The following is a 19,604-nucleotide window of genomic DNA, read 5'->3' as shown; positions in this document are numbered from 1 at the left end:
ATAACTGATTTTGCCGGATAATTGGAAAATACGTTTATAGGTTATGTAAATATACACTGTACTGCAAAAACATTTTTTTCCACGTTGAAATTTAGTAGTTTTCATATAGATATTTAAAAATAAAGTTTGAAATACGTACAAAGTTTATTTTTAGTACTGAATACGGTAATGTACAGTCATCAGTTCATAATTACCGGTACTGTAATATAGTAATACATAACAGCGTAAAAATACTAAAAGTTTTCATAACCTTATGACAATTTTTAAATAGCAGTCATGTGAGACATATGACGTGAAGAGCAGTGTAGCCAACGTCGCAACTATGAAGATGAAGTAGTGCTCGATGATTTGAACATAAGAACATTTTGCTTGACTTTCATGGAATCTATTGTGCAACACCAGCACTTAGCAGTAATAGCCAAGATACTATCTATTATTCGAATGAAATTTTTCCGTGCTGTAGGAACAGATAATTTCATATTTTCCTATTTAGGCTCATCAAACACCCCTTCAAAATGGGCGAGTTCAAGTGGTAAATTTAAAGATATCGTCTCTACATATTGTTTGCAAGGTCAAAGTGACAGCTTACTGATGCTACCCGATATACTCCAGGGACATAATGGATTTTTTTGTCTATGTTTTCACGCGTGAATAATGTAAAGAGTAAACACAATATGCGGCATGTGCGATTCATGAAAACCACTCGCACCTTTGTCCGACTCTTTCCTTTCACATGAATGACAATTTTTTTTTTTTGGCCTAGCCAAAAGTGCCGTTGTTTTGGTATTGCTGGTTATTTGGGTGCCAGATACGAGGGATTTTACTGTAATTGAAAATGGTGGAACACAAGCTGATGCACTGAGGACTGTAAATACTGGAAAAGGCATAATATCAAAAATGTAGAGTTAATATAGTGAATTTGACAGTTTAGAAGAATGACACCCAGATGAACCGAGAATCGCAACTGCTGACAAAATAAATTTCTGTGGCTAAGAACCTTGAGAGAAAGGACTTCAACTGCTAACATGTTAAGAAATGCGTTGCATTGTATCAACCCAAGCTGTTAGGAACAGAGTGCATGATAGAGGCCTTAATACCTGTCGCCCATTGAGGAGTTCAGCTTTTCAACTTGGAAATCGAATCGAGAAGCTCGTGGTTTGTGTGTCAGCAACATGGTGATTGGCTAGATGCTCAATGGAGTCAGGTTTTCTTTACCAATGAATCACGCTTCGGTCTACATCCATATTCCAGAAGAATCACAAATTCCAAAGAGGTTCTATCATGGTGTGAAGAGGAATAATGGCACATAGAAAAACACATCTAGATGTCCACGTCGAATAGCTAGCCACCTCAATGTGCAATGGGCATTAAGGCCTCTTTCATGCTATCTGTTCCTGACAGTCTGGGTTGATACAATCACATTTCCAACGTATTTCTTAACATGTTAGCTGTTGAAGTCCTTTCTCTCAAGACTCTTCGGCACAGAAATTTATCTTGTATGGCACTTATAATTCTCGGTTTACCTGGGTGTCATTCTTCTAGACTACAAAATTCACAATACGACTCCACATACTTGATATTATCTCTTTTCCAGTATACAATCAGCTTGTGTTTCACCATTTTTAATTATACCAATTGCTCTAAACATGTAATCGCAGCTTAAATGATGACGGGCATCCATTTTCACTGTTTTAACAGTTCGTTAACATTTTACACTATTAAAGTTACCAAACTCCTCCATTACCAATAAACAGATTATCTATCCTATCTGTGCCACTAAAATAAGAAATTCCAATGTAATAATGTTAATAAACTAATTCACTAAATACCATGGTCTCTGGTATATAGACAAATGAATAATTCACTTATGTATACCCATTGTTCATGATTTATTTGGGTATACAAAGAATTTTGTATAAAATTTCACCTGTTCCTTAGACAGTTTTTGATGTGTGAATAGTGAATTTTGGATTTACTAGTTAAATAATGTGTCAAGTGATTTTATCATAACATCTTAGGACTCCATAATAATTTAACGCGTTAGTAACTTAATTGTGTTTACCCTGGAAGTGTGAAAAATGACGAGTCTACTTGATATAAAAAGCGCTAAAAATGTTGAGATCTAAAACAAGACACTATAAAATTGCTACACATGGTGTTGTCCATTGCTTATTGATAAGATAGCAGAAAACTATTAGAGCTATCCTAACAACACCATAGCAACATTATTCAAAACTCCGTTAGTCTGCCAATGTGAAGAATTTCATTTCTCATAGAACACTTCAGATGTAAGCCATGCTCTGAAAAATCCATTGTCTTCAGCTGGGTTTAAACACACAATCCTTGGAACTACTGGTGAGGCTTTGTCCCAGTTGGAAATACATTATGTTTACTGTACAGATAAAAGTTAAAAATGAAGTGGAAGTATAATAAAAATGTCGTTTTATTTCTTATATAAGAAGGTACAATTCATTGTCATGTATGAAACACAATACTTTTGTTCTCAGACTCAAATTGCCACTTTAAAGGAAAGTGGAATTTAATATTTCAAGAGAGAATAGTTATGTCATGCCCACAAGCAATTGACTTGTTACATATCATTCCTTGTTTTTCTGCTTGAAATTTCTTTAAAAATTATAATGTTCGTATGATACACTTAACCTTATAAACATGTACACTTACATTAGACACATGTACCTACTAACGTACAAGACACTATTATATTCTGATAATTCTCTTATTACAAATCATTAAAAAATTGTGCACAATCTATCATTTTGTCATCTTTCATGTTACATTAGAATAATATTTTATAAAACAGTTTTGTGCATACAAAGAGCAGTAAATATACAAGCATTTCCTGAAAGTTCTGGCACATTGTGATGTACACTTCTCTTCTTAGTGCAGGACAATGATATTTGTTTAATCAATTCTTCCAACTGAAATACATGTATGCTCTGTCTTCCATTAACAGAATTTTGGTACGGTATAGTAAATTAAATTCAGATATCAGTTTTGATTTATAGAATTCTATCGGTAACTTCTTATAAAAACCCCTCAATGAAAAGAAATTGCAGTAATCAAAATATCAATATTTTATGTGATTATTTAAATCTTTTACTACCGGTATTGCCTAATACAATGACGAGGATTCTTTGACGGTATTTAAGAGTTGAAACGTTTCCCATATGTAATTGTTTTAGAATTGAAATTCAGTAAATCATATTAATGCTAGTGGTACATGGGAAAATACTATAAGTACCGGTACTGCTATGTACTCGTAAATTTGTATACGAGTTGGAAAGGTTTAGATTTTTAATACAGACATGAAGTTATGATCATAGTATCGGTAATACTTTTAGTAGTTGTAGTAGTAGTAGTAGTAGCAGTAATAATAATAATAATAATAATAATAATAATAATAGTAATAATTTATTTTACTCTTAGTTCCCGGAAAATTAGGTTCTAAACTTAATTAATCCACAACATATTTGATGATTTAGAGTAATTTCAGATATGTAGGCCTACTTTATTTACCGGTAATCTCAAATTTATTTCTTTATAATTATGTACCAAACCGTCACTAACAGTATTTCAGAAGATTATTGCCTCCAATGTAATATGTAAATAATATCCTCTCCAACAAGCTAAAAGCAGTGCAACGTGCAATTTCAGTTCATGTTCCCATCAATAAAAATAACTTTGAAAAAAATCACGTTAGTATTCGTCATCTCCTTCGTCTACTTCACCATCAGCTGAGTCGACTCCTACTTCTTCGTAGTCCTTCTCGAGAGCTGCCAAATCTTCACGGGCTTCTGAGAATTCTCCTTCTTCCATTCCTTCTCCCACATACCAATGCACAAATGCACGCTTTGCATACATCAGATCGAACTTATGATCGAGGCGTGCCCATGCCTCAGCAATGGCTGTTGTGTTCGACAACATGCAGACAGCACGCTGCACCTTGGCCAGATCTCCCCCAGGAACGACTGTTGGTGGCTGATAGTTGATTCCCACCTGAAACACAAAGTATTATATTCTTCTGAAAGCAAACAAAGAGGATAACACCAAAAGCTGTCCACTAACGATATGGTTAATACTTGTAAAATGAACAAATTTACACCTTCACTGTATTAAATTATGAAACTATTATGTACCGGTACTTTATCTTAGTGACTAGTTTCGGCTGGAACTTTACGCCATTATCGAACTTCTAGTGAGTCTTGCACTTTCTTCTGTTTTCTTCTTGCTTGGTGTCTTGGAGAGGAGTATGTAGGTAGAGGTAGGGATGTGTTTGCGATTGGTAGAGTTGTGTTGAAAAAAGAGTGCATTCTGAAATTCATTTGTGTGTTGAGGTTGTATTGCGTATGCGTTTTTGTGTGTCTATATTTTGATACTGCTACAGCAGTTCAGTGTGTAGAATTTCCATGTCTGTCTCGATTTTGCTGTAGGCGTGGTTAGTGTTGCTGATTTCTTCTGCGTAGATGGGTGTAGTGTGTGTTTTGATTATGGCTGTGATGTATTCGTTGTACTGTGTTTGAAAAGATCTCCCATTCGTCCTATGTAGAAATTGTTACATTTACTGTATGTTAATTTGTAAACACCTGTCAGTTTGTATTTGATTGTTTGTGTGTTGAGATGTTTTTGTAGCGTGTTTTGTGTTCTGTATGCAGTGTTGTATTTTAAATTCCTGAAAGAAGATGCAGTCTTGTTTGTATTTTCATTTTCGTATGTTAGTGTGATATATTTGTTGTGATCTTGTGTTTGTGGTACGCTTGTTTGTTTCTTATGATTATATTTTGTTCCGTATTAGGTTGGGGTTGTAAAGTACTGCAGTAGTTTTGTTATTTAACACAGTGAAGGTATAAAATTTATTAGTTTAACAAGTTAAACCATGTCATTAGTGATATACAAGTGTTAAAAGAGTGTAATCAAGAATGAAAAAAAGTTGGTGTTATCTTCGCATTTGCACATATAACGGTATGCAGTTTTAATTGGAAACTTTAAAATGACATTACATCATACTGAGAAAAATTAAGTAGACTTGGATTCATGATAATAGCACCGCAAAAAAAGCTTGCAGGGAAAACAAGGCAAAATAATTTATGGTTGAGGCATAAGCATGCTTACTCATGCAAAGTGGAAAAATATCTAAAAGTGCTAAGTATAAACAATTGAGTCCTATATTTATTTATTTATTTATTATTTATTTATTTATTTATTTAGTAGATTTATTTCTGTTGACAAAGTTAAGGTCATAAAGCCTTCTCTTCCATTCAACAGCATAAGAACAATAGCAAATATAGTTCCAAAACGTGTCTTATCCCGAAAAATCTAAAATTGAGACAAGTACACTACTGCACTCTATGATCAATACATAAATTCTTCTCCCACTCAATTTAATAGGAGAAATATGGTTGACATTCCAAAATGTGTCTTATTCTCCAAAAGTGTGTTCCATAACTTGCTTACTCCAAACATTTCCAAAATGCAGATAGAGTGTTTGCAAGGATTGAGAAGAGGGTGAGAAAAAGAGAAGAAATTGTAAGTGCTCAGGAGTATGTTGATATTTTTTAAGAACATGGGACTGTAATTCAACTAGGAGGGACTGACTATCCAGTTCTAGATTGGAAAACAATAGTGAACGAAGTGCAATTGAAGTCAGGTAACTGGAACTTTCAGTTTAAGCCTTTTAAGAGAATTATCTTACAATGAAATAGAAAAGTAAACAAGGTTTATATCTGTGGGGAGTCTTATTATAGAACAGGCTTGTGTAATTTTAGAAGTGTTGTCACACAGGGGCACAACATTTTTCATATTGTGCCTCAAGTTATTCGCAAAGGGAACATCGTTAAAGAAGCAAAATTAAATGATAACAACCTTCTAACAAAACATTTTGACAATGGATGGCAAAATCAGGCCAGATTATCTTTCTACATGAATGCAAATCGTGCTGATGAAGCCAAGAATGTTGAATCAGATGTTGACTGTTGTAGTGAACCAGACACTGAATTAGTTCATAGTGCTTAAGAACATTTGAAAACTCTTTCATTATGAGAATATTTTGAATTTTTTTATTACGCTGTCAATTTTTTTACTAATCATTGACCTTAAACTACTTCATTAACAATGTATAATTTTTGATTTGAAGTCTTGTAATACAAAATTTAATTTACATTGACTTTCTAATTATGAGAGTTTTTTTTTAGATTTTTAGTAAACTTTCCATGTTTTATTAATCATTGACATTAAACTACTTCTTTAACTACCGGTACCGGTAACTTTTGATTTGAAGTCTTGTAATACAAAATTTAATTTACATTGAAGATTTTTGTGCTTTTATGTTGTTTCCAAAACTTGCCTTCTCCTAGGTATAGTTACAAAACTTGCCTTCTCCAATTTTAAAATTTAAATAAAAGCTTTACTGAACAAAGTAACTTAACGAGCTTTATTTCTTACCTATATACTATAAAATGTTTATTTTAAAGGGTGAAAAATTCATATTTTAACATAAAAAATGTAATTAATTGATTAACTAGTGGAATTACTCGTGTTAATTATGTAAGATTTGTCCGGCTTACAGCTGTTTCAGTGCTTCACGCACCATCCTCAGAGCCTACTAGATCACGGCGTCATCTCGAACTTCTCTGCCTGTTATGTGGGTGTGTTCGATTGTTGAAAGATGTTGAAGAGTGGAGTCAAATAGTGTGTGTATACTGAAATTGATCTGTGTTGAGAATTTGATCGGGGTGTGTTTTAGTTTGTTTGTATATTTCGTATTGTTCTAGTGTGTTGAGTTTTTGGTTCTTGGGTTGTATGTGTAGGATTTCCATGTCTGTATTTATGTTATTGTATGTATGGTTAGCATTGGTTATGTGATCGGCGTATGTAGATGTATTGTGTCCTCTACAATCTTACATAATTAACACTAGTAAGTCCACTAGTTAATTAATTATATTCCAGTGTTAAAAGTAGTGTACGCAAGATTCAAAATGGAATAAAAAATGTTTTTCTTGATTTGTGAAAAAACATAAAAATTGGATAAAACACGCTTTGGAACTATAGGACTGGATATTGTCGAAACTAGGCGATGAATCTAGAGGAGCATTGGATGTTCAACAATGAAAAGCCTCAGTGGATTATAAGATCATGATGATTTTTATGATATTGGTGGTGACGGTTATGGTAGTGATATTTTGAAGTCAATTTATATTTTAAAATGTTCAGATTTGGGGCTTGTAAAATGCGTACGTACAACATAAACATATCAGAGATAGCCCGAAACTGAAGGACTGGAGCTATGTACTTTGACATGCTGGAACAATTCGAGTATTCCCAAGTAGCTGATTTACAGCCTAACATATTTTTTTCAACTGGATTGGGCTCCTCCATATTGGAGTCCACGAATTTGAGAGTTTCTTATTAACATATTTCCAGGTCATTGGATTGGATGCAGTGGACCCATTTTGTGCGACCACGTTCACCCGATAACCACTATAGATTTTTTTGTGGAACTATATTAAGAACAGTGTACATAGCCTATTTATAAGATGCTTGACTCCAAATTTACGAGCTCCCATTTGTAATGTGATTGCTATGGTAACAATGGACATGTTGAAACGAACACATTAGGTCATATGTAATGCATGAAATCGTAGGTTGGCCTACATAGCTCAAAACAGTTAAGGGAACTCTTTCTGAGTGAAATTTTGTGAAGTGAAGTTGTTTATTGAAATTAAAATTAATTATCAATTTATTTTTATTTAGTATGTGATGTTAAGTAGTTTCATAAATAAGGAATTTATCAATTTTCTTATATTTACCCTTGGTCAGTAAAAATGCGGGATGTCTACAAATGATTGAAGCAGTTTGATAATTTTTAATGGTCAAATTGTTAAAGATAAGGTGATCGAGCCCGCAAAAGTCAACTCACAGAGGAAGCAGGAATTGAACATTCCATGATCGACTCTGTGGGAAGTCTTGATCATGAACTGCTGTCATGGCCTCAACGCTCTTCTGACTTAACCCTAGTGAGTTTTTGTATGGGGTTGTATAAAGGATTCAGTATTTATGCCCCATTATCGGTTGATCTGCCAGAACTCTAGGCTTGCATCATTAACGCCTTTGCTGAAGTTGACAGAAAAATGCTACATCGAGTTTGAGACGAATTTTGTTACATAACTGATATGTGCAGAATCACTAGATGGTCACATTTTCCCTTTTTCTGAATGTTTTTACCCCTTTTCCCTTACTACTTATAATTAAATTGGTAAATGATGAAAGAAGATATCTTACCTTAAAACCAGTGGGGCACCAATCTACAAATTGTATTGTTCTTTTTGTTTTTATTGTTGCAATGGCTGCATTGACATCTTTGGGTACCACGTCACCTCTGTAAACAAATATGAGTTTGAGTGTAATTTTAATCATTTCGTAATAACTTTGATAAGCAAGTGATGTGCTCACCACACCACGTATCTTTTCATGAATCTTGTATTATGGGTTAGCTTGGCTTTACGAGGCCTGGATCTGGAATGAGTCCATACACTTAGGCACGGTTTGGTCCTTTGTGCGCTCTTATATGCGTTGATTGTCCAAGTGCGACAAAACTCAACCTGCCACCTCACTCTGTCTATATTCCATTGCACTGTAACTTCACTTCATTCTTAAGTTGTAGTATAGTAGTATGCTGTATGTATTTATTTAACCTGATAGAGATAAGGCCATCAGGCCGTCTCTTCCCCTCTACCAGGGGATTACAACTACAATATTAAGAATACAATTACAATTGTAATTACAATTAATATTACATTTACAAATACAATAAAAGTCAAAGTACTAAAAGATTAACTGATTAATAAAGGCTAAACAGTTTATTGTAGAAGTTTAGAACAAAGAAAGATTTTTTTACTTAAGTAAAAATTAAAATTACATAGTGATGAAATTATCGGATATTGAAATATTTTGTGCTAGAATAAGATAACTATTTACAAGAAGTCATGTGTGAACGAGTCTCAATTACTGACCAAGTGCCTAGTAAGTTTGTGTTTGAATTCAATTTTATTTCGACAGTCTCTGATGCTAGCAGGTAGCGAATTCCACTCTTGGCAGGGCTATTGTGAAAGAGGATGAGTATGAGAAAGTGCGATAGGATGGTATTGTTAGTATTGTTTCATGGCGAGAGCACGTGTTCAGATTATGATCGGAAGGAAGGTAAGTGAAGCGAGACGACAGGTAAGAAGCAATAGAAGAGTTCAATATTACGAAGGGAAGGAGAAGTGAATGTAAATTTCTTTTCTTACTTAATTTAAGCCAACCTATTGCTTCCAGGGATGGGGTAATATAATCATATTTGCGAATATTGCTTACAAAACGTACACACAAATTATGAGCACGTTGAAGTTTCATTTTGTTGGCGTTGGAAAGGTCAGTCAGTAAAATTTCGGCATAGTCAAAATAGGGCAATACAAGCGTCTGCACCAGGAACTTTTTTAAGCAAGAGGGAAGATGAGCATTTACCCTTTTTACACATGGATAATAGAATATACTATTCTGCAGGTTTCTGTGATTTGCATGTCTTGGATCCTAAGCCCGGTTATGACGAAATGTTACATGTGAAGGTTCACGGATATGATGAAGTGTTAATGTGTGACGAATTAATTTTGACCAATTTTCCGGATCCCGTCATAATGTGTGGTCTCAGATATTTTTAAAGTAACTGCTAGTTTATCTTGTAAGTCGAAACTAGAAGTGCATCTAAAATGAACGGCATTTTTAAGACCTGCTGCAAAAATTATGTAACTTCTAGTACCGGTAATAGTTTTAAATTGAATGGTAATGAGTTAATGATGCATTTAAAATAATGTACTGAATTTATGGTAATATTCTTTCACTCGCACATGCTTTTCATTCCACATATTTAAATGTTGATTACTTTATTCACAAAACTAATTTTTATTTCAAACCTTTTTAGGGCTTACCGTGATAAAGATACACGATAATGATAATTTAGAATATATTTCCATAAACTGAAACTAATAATGTTGCTCTTATGACTTGCTTAGTTAAATAGAATATAACTTATTAGGTTTGTTCCAGCAAGCAATGCAGAATCCCTTCCGAACTAATACCGAATTTCTTACGACGCATGCGCCAGTTGTGTATGGTTCAGAACTGGTTTGGGATTTTACGTTGTTGGAACGTTTCTTGAACTGTTCCTTCACGGCCTTCGGAATTTCTTCTCATATTAAAATTACATTCATCTTCCGAACTTAATTCGTTATAAAATATATCACTGTCACCTTCCAAATCACTCATGATGGACTATTTTTTTTATTTTAACCTGCCTATTCTCGAAGCATTTTAACAGTAACTTCAGATTAAACGATCTGCGCATGCGTCAACAGTTCAGAATTCCCAGTTCTGTTCTTAATCGAGAACCAAATTCACTCGTTCCGAACGAGTTATAAAACACGTTGGAACAGGGAACTGAGAGTTCAGTATTGGTTCAGAATCTATTCTAGTCTTGTTGGAACACACATTGAGCTACTGCACATGAGCAGGCAGTTCAGAATCGATTCCGAACCGTGCTGGAACAAACCTAATGTCACCTGAATAGCGGTGTTCGGTTATCTCCGCCAACTTTGATTCGAACTTAATTTGTGACAATCATTCATAGTTTTTTTGAGTGAGTTCAGTTGTATAGAACTGAGAAATATGTTGAATAATAATAATAATAATAATAATAATAATAATAATAATAATAATAATAATAATAATAATAATAATAATAAATCTTAGAATATTTTGAGAATAAGTAACGCCCTAAATTAAAATTATATTAAATTTGCTCCTCCACTTTTTGCACGTACCTGTACAGCATACAGCAGGCCATGTATTTGCCATGACGGGGATCGCATTTAACCATCTGGTTGGCAGGCTCGAAGCAGGCATTTGTGATCTCGGCAACTGTGAGCTGTTCGTGGTATGCCTTTTCTGCGGAGATGACGGGAGCATACGTGGCCAGTGGAAAATGTATGCGCGGGTAGGGCACCAGGTTTGTCTGGAACTCTGTTAAATCGACGTTGAGGGCGCCGTCGAAGCGGAGGGATGCGGTGATGGAAGACACAATCTGGCCGATCAGCCGGTTCAGATTGGTGTAGGTCGGTCTCTCGATGTCCAGGTTGCGACGACAAATGTCATATATGGCCTCGTTGTCCACCATGAAGGCGCAGTCCGAGTGTTCGAGCGTTGTGTGAGTAGTGAGGATGGAATTGTAAGGCTCCACCACCGCCGTCGACACCTACGTCACACAATCAGTGGTAGCACAGTCTAGTATATATAATCACGAAGTTTGAGTTGATGAGGTTGCTAGGAACAATAGACTGTGCAGGTACATTTCGCATTGTCTGTGATGAGGCGATAGTAGCGATCCTAGTGGTTAGCAACTATCTATGGATGCATGTTTATTACATATTGAGCTTCGTGACTGTATATGCTAGACTGTGGTGGTAGTCTTACATTTTATTCAAATGCCATAGCAGATTCAGACACAACCTAATTCTGTTAGCTGGCACCTACTCATCGAACTGGAGTGAGATTCTGTGAACAGTAGGCCTAGATATTTAAGTATCAGGGCAAATCCAGAGGATCCAAGGAAGTTTGGTAGATCTGCCAATGATGGTAATAATATAATAATAATAATAATAATAATAATAATAATAATAATAATAATGGATTATTTAACCTGGTAGAATTAAGGCCATACGGCCTTCTCTAACACTCAACTAGGAGTAAAACTGCGTTACAAAAACACTACAAATTTACAAAGTACATTACAATTTTACACGAAAAACTGAATAAGATAATTATGCTGACAGACATCATGTCAAGAATCACACATTGAGCATCAGGATCGCTGAAAATGCTGTTGAATCACAATACTGTTAGATTGATGCATAAGTTTTTAGCGTTTTTGTTCATCAAAACATTGCGTTGTTGGAGATTGTTTATAGTTTGTCATGTGTCATTTGGAGTGTTGTGCTTGTAAATACGCCTTGAATTTTTCGAATTTGGAGAAATTATGTGCTATTTGTGGGCTAAAGATGATGGAATGTCAATTGGGGGGGGGAGGGGAAACGAACACTTCTGACAAACATCTTGTGAGGGCCTCTGGAAAATTAACTAAGGAGGAGACTAGTGAAGTGCTTTGTGTGGAGTGACATTGTACGGGGCAGAAACAAGGACATTACTACGAAGTGAAGAGAAGGGACTAGGAGCATTTGAAATATGGATATAGAAAAGAATGGAACGTGTAAATGGACAGACAGAATAAGAAATGAAACTGTGTTGGAAAGAATGGGTGGAGAAATAATGATGCTGAAACTGATCGGGAAGAGAAAAATGAATTGGCTGAGAAGAAACTGCCCACAGAAGAAACTGCCCACCGAAGGATGCTATGGTGAACGGGAGAAGAGTTCGTGGCAGAAGACGATATCAGATGATAGAAGACATTAATATTTATGAATCATATGCGGAGAATAAGAGAAAGGCAAAAAATGGGAAAGATTGAAGAATGGTGAGCTTGCAGTGAAAGACTTGGGTAGAACATTATGAATGAAATGAACTCTGACATGTTTTTCTGTTTGAGTTTACTAGATGATCTAAGGTAGCGGAGGCGGTTCGAAACATTTGTGGCATGTACGGAGAGAATGCCATCGGAGAAAGCATTGCAAGAAACACATATTACAAAAGTTAGCGTTCATTCACAGATAATGATGATATGCATATGGTGGGATAGAAAAAGGTATGGTGTACTGCGAATTGATTCCTAGAAATATAACCATAACTGCTGACATTTATTGTCAACAACTCAGACGCTTTGCAGCCTCAATAGAAGAAAAACGACCGGGGAAACTGCATAAAGTGTTTCTGCAGCACGATAATGCACGCCTGCACTTCGCTAACACGACGAATGTAATTATCCTGAGGCTTTATTCTACACCTCCTATACTCTCCCAATCTTGCGCCCTCAGATTTTCATCTTTACCTTTCTCTATCCAATAATCCTAAGGTAACTCCTTTGATAGCGAAGATGCTTTACAAACTTAGCTTGACGATTTCTTTAACTGAAAACCCGCACATTTCTTCAGACGCGGAATCGAAAAACTATTCCATCATTAGTAGAGAGTTATAGATGATGTAGGAGAATATAATATTTATTAATTTCTGTTTCATATTAATCTCAAATAAAAACTTTGCCACAGCGAAAAAACGCTAGGAACTTTTGCATCAATTCAATACTTTCTCTAAAGCCTTGGTTTTTCTGAACCGACGCGTGCGAGGTGCGAGGCCCGCCTCGCACAAATCCGGACTACACGAGAGATAGTGAGTGGTTTCTATAACTGCGAGATGAGAGGTTAGCGTACCTCGCAGCCATAGAAACCACTCACTATCTCTCATGTAGTCCGGATTTGTGGGAGGCGGTTCTCGAATCTCGGACGTCCCATGCGGCGGTTCATAAAAACCAAGGCTTTAGTGTAGGCCTACTGGTACGTATCTGCGACGCTGGTAGATTTCTTGCAGAACCACAATAGCTAATTAGCTTCTGTTACCGTACGTACCTGAGGCGCTGGTCGATTTATTTGTGCACTCGCAATAACTTACGATATTGTGTGTATCCATAGCACTATTCGATTTGTTGCAGATTCGTATTTTCTGCTATTCTGCGTACCTACGGTGCTGGACGATCTTTTGCAGAATCACAATACTTTGTCACTTACGCACCTGGTATGCTAGTCGACTTATTTCAGAATCAGAACTTTCTGTTACTATGCTATCTGAAGCGAAGTTTTTTTTTTTTTTTTTTTTTTTTTGAATCACAATACTTTGTTACTATACGTAGACCTTATAGGTGGGTTGGTCGAATTTTTGTGGTCTCACAATACTCCATTACTGTACATAGGCTACCCGTTACTCTGGTCTATTTTGGGGAGAATCACGATACTTTCTGTTACAGTACGTACCTGTGGCATTGACCAATTTCTTACAGAATCATAATGAGTTCTGCTACTGTACTTATCCGCGGCGCTACTAGATTTCTTCCAGATTTACAATACTTTTTTTTATAGTACATACCTGCGATACTGGTCGATATTTGCAGAATCACAATGCTTTCTGACCTCACATACTTACGACGCTAGAAAATTTATTGCAATTACAATTCTTTCTGTTACTTTAGGTATTTAACTGCGGTGCTGGTCAATTTCTTACAGTCACAATACTTTTTTTTTACGGTACGCACCTGCAGCGTTGATCGATTTTTTTGCAATTTCACAATGCCATCTTACTGTACTTACCTGCGACGCTGGACAATTTCTTACAGTCACAATGCTTTCTGTTACTGTACGTAGGCTACTTGCGACGCAATAATTTATTACTATTCGTATCTGTGGTGCTGGTCGGTTCATCTCGGAATCTCAGTAGTTTCTGTTACTGTATGTAGCCTACCTGCGGCGCTGGTAGATTTCAAGCAGAAGCACAATACTTTGTATTTATGTAGTGAGCTCTATATTAGTATAGAGCTCACTGTATTTATGTAGCCTACCTGCGGCGCTGGGTAGATGGAGAACTCAAGTTTGCTCTTCTTGCCATAGTCGACAGAGAGACGCTCCATCAACAGGGACGTGAAGCCTGAGCCGGTGCCACCACCGAAAGAGTGGAAGATGAGGAAGCCCTGCAGCCCCGTGCACTGGTCGGCCAGCTTCCGGACGCGGTCCAGCACCAGGTCCACCAGCTCTTTGCCGATTGTGTAGTGGCCACGGGCATAGTTGTTGGCCGCGTCTTCCTTGCCTGTGATGAGCTGCTCCGGGTGGAATAACTGGCGGTATGTACCAGTACGCACTTCATCTGCACCGACACGAGAATAATCGACTCGTCATCGAAATGAAGTTACATTGATTAGTTGTTTTGTGGATGTTCTTTATCTCTTTGGACATTCCCTAAGCTTATCTTTTAGACTTTGTTTTATGACATACTGTAAATGCCATAAGCTACGAAACAGCAAGCAGCCGCGTACGTGACATATGACCAGTACTGAACATGGAGGCCATACGGAGCCATACATCGTATGGGAACCTACAATTTTTTTAATAAATCGTATGGAGGGGGGAAATTGTCTGTATGGAGCCATACATGGGTGCCTAAGTTTTGTACGCGGAGATCTGTAGCCTACAGATCTTAGATCATCTCTTGCTGTTCCTAATGTAGCCTATTTTGTTTGATGTTCGTAAACAAAAACTGTCCACCTCTGCAGCACTGGACTCCAGAATTATATAAAATAATGATTAAAAAACAAAAAGCGCTGCAAATATACACTCCAAGATTCATTGAGACAAGTGTGCATCTACGGTGTTCCTATATGGTGTATTCTTTAAATCAAACTTGTTGTACAATTAAAATGTAAAACAAAACAATTTCTTTACTTCTTATTTAATATTAAAATATCATTAAATGACAGTCGGAGAGATAGAGAGAGGAGATTGAAATATATTTCAAGGGAGAAAAGAAGGGGTGAGGCGTATGGCCAAGAGAAAACTTACCATGGCAGCGCTGCATATGACATAATTCCCGATAGAGAAGAAGCTAGTCCCGGAGTAGCTCAGTCGGAAAGAGCGCTCAGCGCGCATAGCCGAGATGTTCCGGGTTCGATGCCCGGCGCAGGAACGGATTTTTCTCAATTTAATAGATATGTCTACAGTATGGTTACTTATAGTCATTGTATTCAATGAGGACGGCGAGACCTCATGTATGAACATATGTGTATATGTCAAACGTTAACAGTATTCATAAACTGTTGTCGAAAATGGCCAGAAAGTCATTTAAATATGCGCTCTTGCATACGTGACTTGTATGTCTTAAAATGCAGGTAGTAGGCTATTGATGATATGAATAAGAAGAGTTCGGTCGGCACCGTGGATCGTATCCCGACATAGTTCAGTTGGAAAGAGCGCTCAGCGCGCATAGCTGAGAGGTCCTGGGTTCGATTCCCGGTGCCGGAACGGATTTTTCTCAATTTAATAGATATATCTACAGTACGGCTACTTAAGCATTTCGAGAATGTGGATTGATAGGGTTTTTCAGAAGGCATGATATTAGGTACATACATTCTTTGGGCTATTAGGAAATTTCCTCTGTAATAGAAATTTGTTATATTTTTGCATTTCAAAAATATTCCTCCATATTTCTATAAAAGTGTCTATATAAAGTCCATTCTTGAAGTGTAATCGTTTAACTTAATTTTTGAAAGCCAACATCAAAATTATGCTCCACATATTTTGAAGAATGCGAGTAAAACACCAAAAAGAAATTTTGAATTTACTTTGAAAATGGTAAATAACAATTTTAGAGAATTACTATATCCTGATACTTTTTTTGTTTTTGTTTTTGTTTTCCAAAATTTGGGTAGCATTTTTTTTTTTTAACTAATTCTCGAATTTAAGTTGTTGCAGCAATGATATTTCCACGTAAAAATATGTGTCAATTAGGAAAAAAAAATCAACTTATATCATCCTCTCCCCTTAAACTATGACCTTTGCGATATGCTCATCGTTCTTGCAAGGAGCGCCATTGCTGGTTGGGAATTGAAAAGGCATGTTTAGGAAAAAAAAGTCCGAATGTTTTTTTAATCTTATTAAGTTACACACAATAGAGTACAGCGCGGAGAAGTTGGTCGCAATACTGCAATCATTCGTCACCGACTTCTGCAACGATCGATGCTCTAGTTGTCGCAAGGTGTTACGCTGGCCAAGGACATGTATAAGAATTGAGGACAATTAGCTTTGAACTTTCTTCGTGTAGCTGCCCATATTGATCTTTATCAGCAGACCCGCCTTCATGACTGCTTTTTCCCCGGAAAGCTTATTATAGATTCTGTGCAAGACCAAATTCATAGTTCTGCCAAGGTCGTGCACATGTCACAACACGTCACTATATAGTTTTCACGCTCTAGGCGACTCTTCTTTAAGGGGAGATTTACTACCCTATACCGCCAATATTAAATTTGCTTACCTAATGACCCTTTAACTCAGGAACTACTGAAGATATCATACTGAAATTTTTACAGGATAAAGATACGAGATCTCTAAGCAACTGACGCAGATTGATCAAGAAATAGTACTCTTAAAGAAATTTGCATTTTTGAAGTAATTTTGATTTAATTTTGTTATATTATACAAATGCACCATTCTCTCAAGAACTGAAAATTATAGAAGGATACAATTGTAGACATATGTTGACAATAATACAATCATGAAATGGACGCACAGTAAGTGATGTATGTCTATTAGTTTAATTAGAAAAAATATGTTACATAAAAAAAATGAAATAAGCCTACACATTATTTAAAAAAATCAAATATTTTTCACAACTTGTATTTCTTGATAAATCCGATCCAGTTTTCTTAAAAATCTTGTACATTTATACTGTAAAAATTCAGAATCTTCAGAATAGAGATGAACAACGATCGAGAAAGGATAAAAAAAAAGCAAGACTAACAGCGCCCGAAAAGCCGAAAACCCGCACGACAATGTTGTATACACGCGTCGTTGATGTAAAGACTGGTTCTGAGTGTTTAGAGACGCCGAGATTGATCACTCCCGAACGTCAAGCAGCCTTGAATCGCCACAGTTGTTTATATCTGACTGAACTTTAATCTATTTTGGCAACTGTTATATATGTATAAACAATCAAGTAACCTATTTGAAACATCATCTCTACCTTGCAGTGTATAATAATCCGTTCCCCAGTCTTTCTTTAATAACTAGACCCTTATTAAAAGGCTAGAATTTTCTTTTCACATATTAGAGATCAAGTGTACAATCTCAAGTAAAAAATATTAACATTATGTTCTATGTTTCTTAGAAATGCAAATTTATTTGAAAATTGTTTTTTTTTCTATTTATATAACCATAGGTAATATCATCCTAATAGAACCAGAACATATCGATAACTAAGATACTGTTCTGTTTTATCTTTTTGTCTCATTTAAACATTTATAATGTTATTTATTTCAATGATTTTAAGTAGGTTATTTTACGACGCTTCATCAACATCTTAGATTATTTAGCGTCTGAATGATATGAAGGTGATAATACCGGTGAAATGAGTCCGGAGTCAAGCACCGAAAGTTACCCAGCATTTCTCGTATTGGGTTGAGGTAATACCCCTGAAAAAACCTCAACCAGGTAACTTGCCCTGACCGGGAATCGAACCCGGGCACCTGGTTTCGCGGCCAGACGCGCTGTTACTCCACAGGTGTGGCCTATATTTCAATGATGTATGTTATTAAAAGTTACGAAATCTTTCCACGCCGACCAAATACTATTTCGAGAATGATGAGCGAGACTCGAAGCGCACGAGAATGACGAGACGAGACTCGAAAGACAAATGCAACGAACACAGCGAGCGAGAGCGGCGGTTAGTTTTGTTCATCTCTACTTCAGAAGTTCTTGAGATAATTGGTCATTAAATAAGCAAATTTATCATTGGAGATATACAGTATAGCAGTTAATCTCCCTTTAACTATAATTGCCTCTTAATTTCTACCTGCGCACACAATTATCACCACCACAATCACCAATTAATCGCTACTTCCATTAATAGTTCCGAAGATGTATAATTTTTTGTATGAGAATAAAGCAAAAAATTATACCTACAGGAAATTGCAATTAAAATTTAGTATCATTGGAAATCCTTGTGCACCAGAACTTTAAAAATAACTTCCAAACAGCTAACATAGCCATAAATGGGGATTAAATTTTATGCAGTGTATTTTCACATAGTCCCAAAGATTATTTTAAAGCAAAAAAAAAAAAATAACAATAATATTTACTGGTGTTTCTACCATATTTAACCAATATTTCCCCTTGAAACCCTTTTGCACCAGAGCTTTAAAAATAGCGCCTCTACAGCTATTAAGGGCACAAATACACATTAAATATATTCATTCATTCATTCATTCATTCATTCATTCACTGTTCTGCCCAAGGGCAAGTCTTTCACTGCAAACCCAGCTTTCTCCAATCTTTTCTATTTTCTGCCTTCTTCTTTGTCTCATATGATCCATAGGCCCATATCTTAATGCCGTCTATCATCTGATATCTTCTTCTGCCCCGAATCTTCTCCTGTTCACCATTCCTTCCAGTGCATCCTTCAGTAGGCAGTTTCTTCTCAGTCAGTGACCCAACCAATTTCTTTCCCTCAGTTTCAGCATCATTCTTTCCAAAAAGAACTAAGGAAGAGACTAGTGAAGTACTTTGTATTGGGGAGAAACATGGACATAAAGAAAAGCTACTAGAAGCATTTGAAATGTGGATATAGAGAAGAATGGAGCGTGTGAAATTAATGGATAGAATCAGAAATGAAGCTGTGTTGGAAAGAGTGAATGAAGAAATAATAATGCTGAAATTGATGAGGAAGAGAAAAAAGAATTGGTTGGGTCACTGGCTGAGAAGAAACTACCTACTGGAAGGAATAGTGAACGGGAAAAGAGTTCGGGGCAGAAGAAGATATCAAATAGACGACATTAAGATATATGGATCATATGA

The 19,604-nt window shown here is 36.1% G+C and overlaps 1 protein-coding gene across 1 annotated transcript in view; it reads right to left on the bottom strand.

Annotated features, from left to right (window-relative positions):
• Window positions 1–2,425: 2,425 nt before the first annotated feature.
• Window positions 2,426–19,604, bottom strand: part of LOC138699975 (tubulin alpha-1C chain) — a 50,849-nt gene continuing 33,670 nt past the window's right edge. Inside the window, exons 3-6 of the mRNA XM_069826221.1 lie at window positions 14,606–14,907; window positions 10,872–11,302; window positions 8,296–8,392; window positions 2,426–4,017 (exon numbers count right to left, since the gene is read on the bottom strand). Coding sequence (XP_069682322.1) covers window positions 3,718–4,017; window positions 8,296–8,392; window positions 10,872–11,302; window positions 14,606–14,907 — 1,130 coding nt within the window. The 3' untranslated portion in view covers window positions 2,426–3,717. The remainder of the gene's footprint in view (window positions 4,018–8,295; window positions 8,393–10,871; window positions 11,303–14,605; window positions 14,908–19,604) is intronic.

Source organism: Periplaneta americana, chromosome 5, assembly GCF_040183065.1.
Source record: "Periplaneta americana isolate PAMFEO1 chromosome 5, P.americana_PAMFEO1_priV1, whole genome shotgun sequence".
Taxonomy (NCBI): domain Eukaryota; kingdom Metazoa; phylum Arthropoda; class Insecta; order Blattodea; family Blattidae; genus Periplaneta; species Periplaneta americana.
Note: the sequence above shows the minus strand (reverse complement) of the source record. Positions and strands in the feature narration are given on the sequence as shown.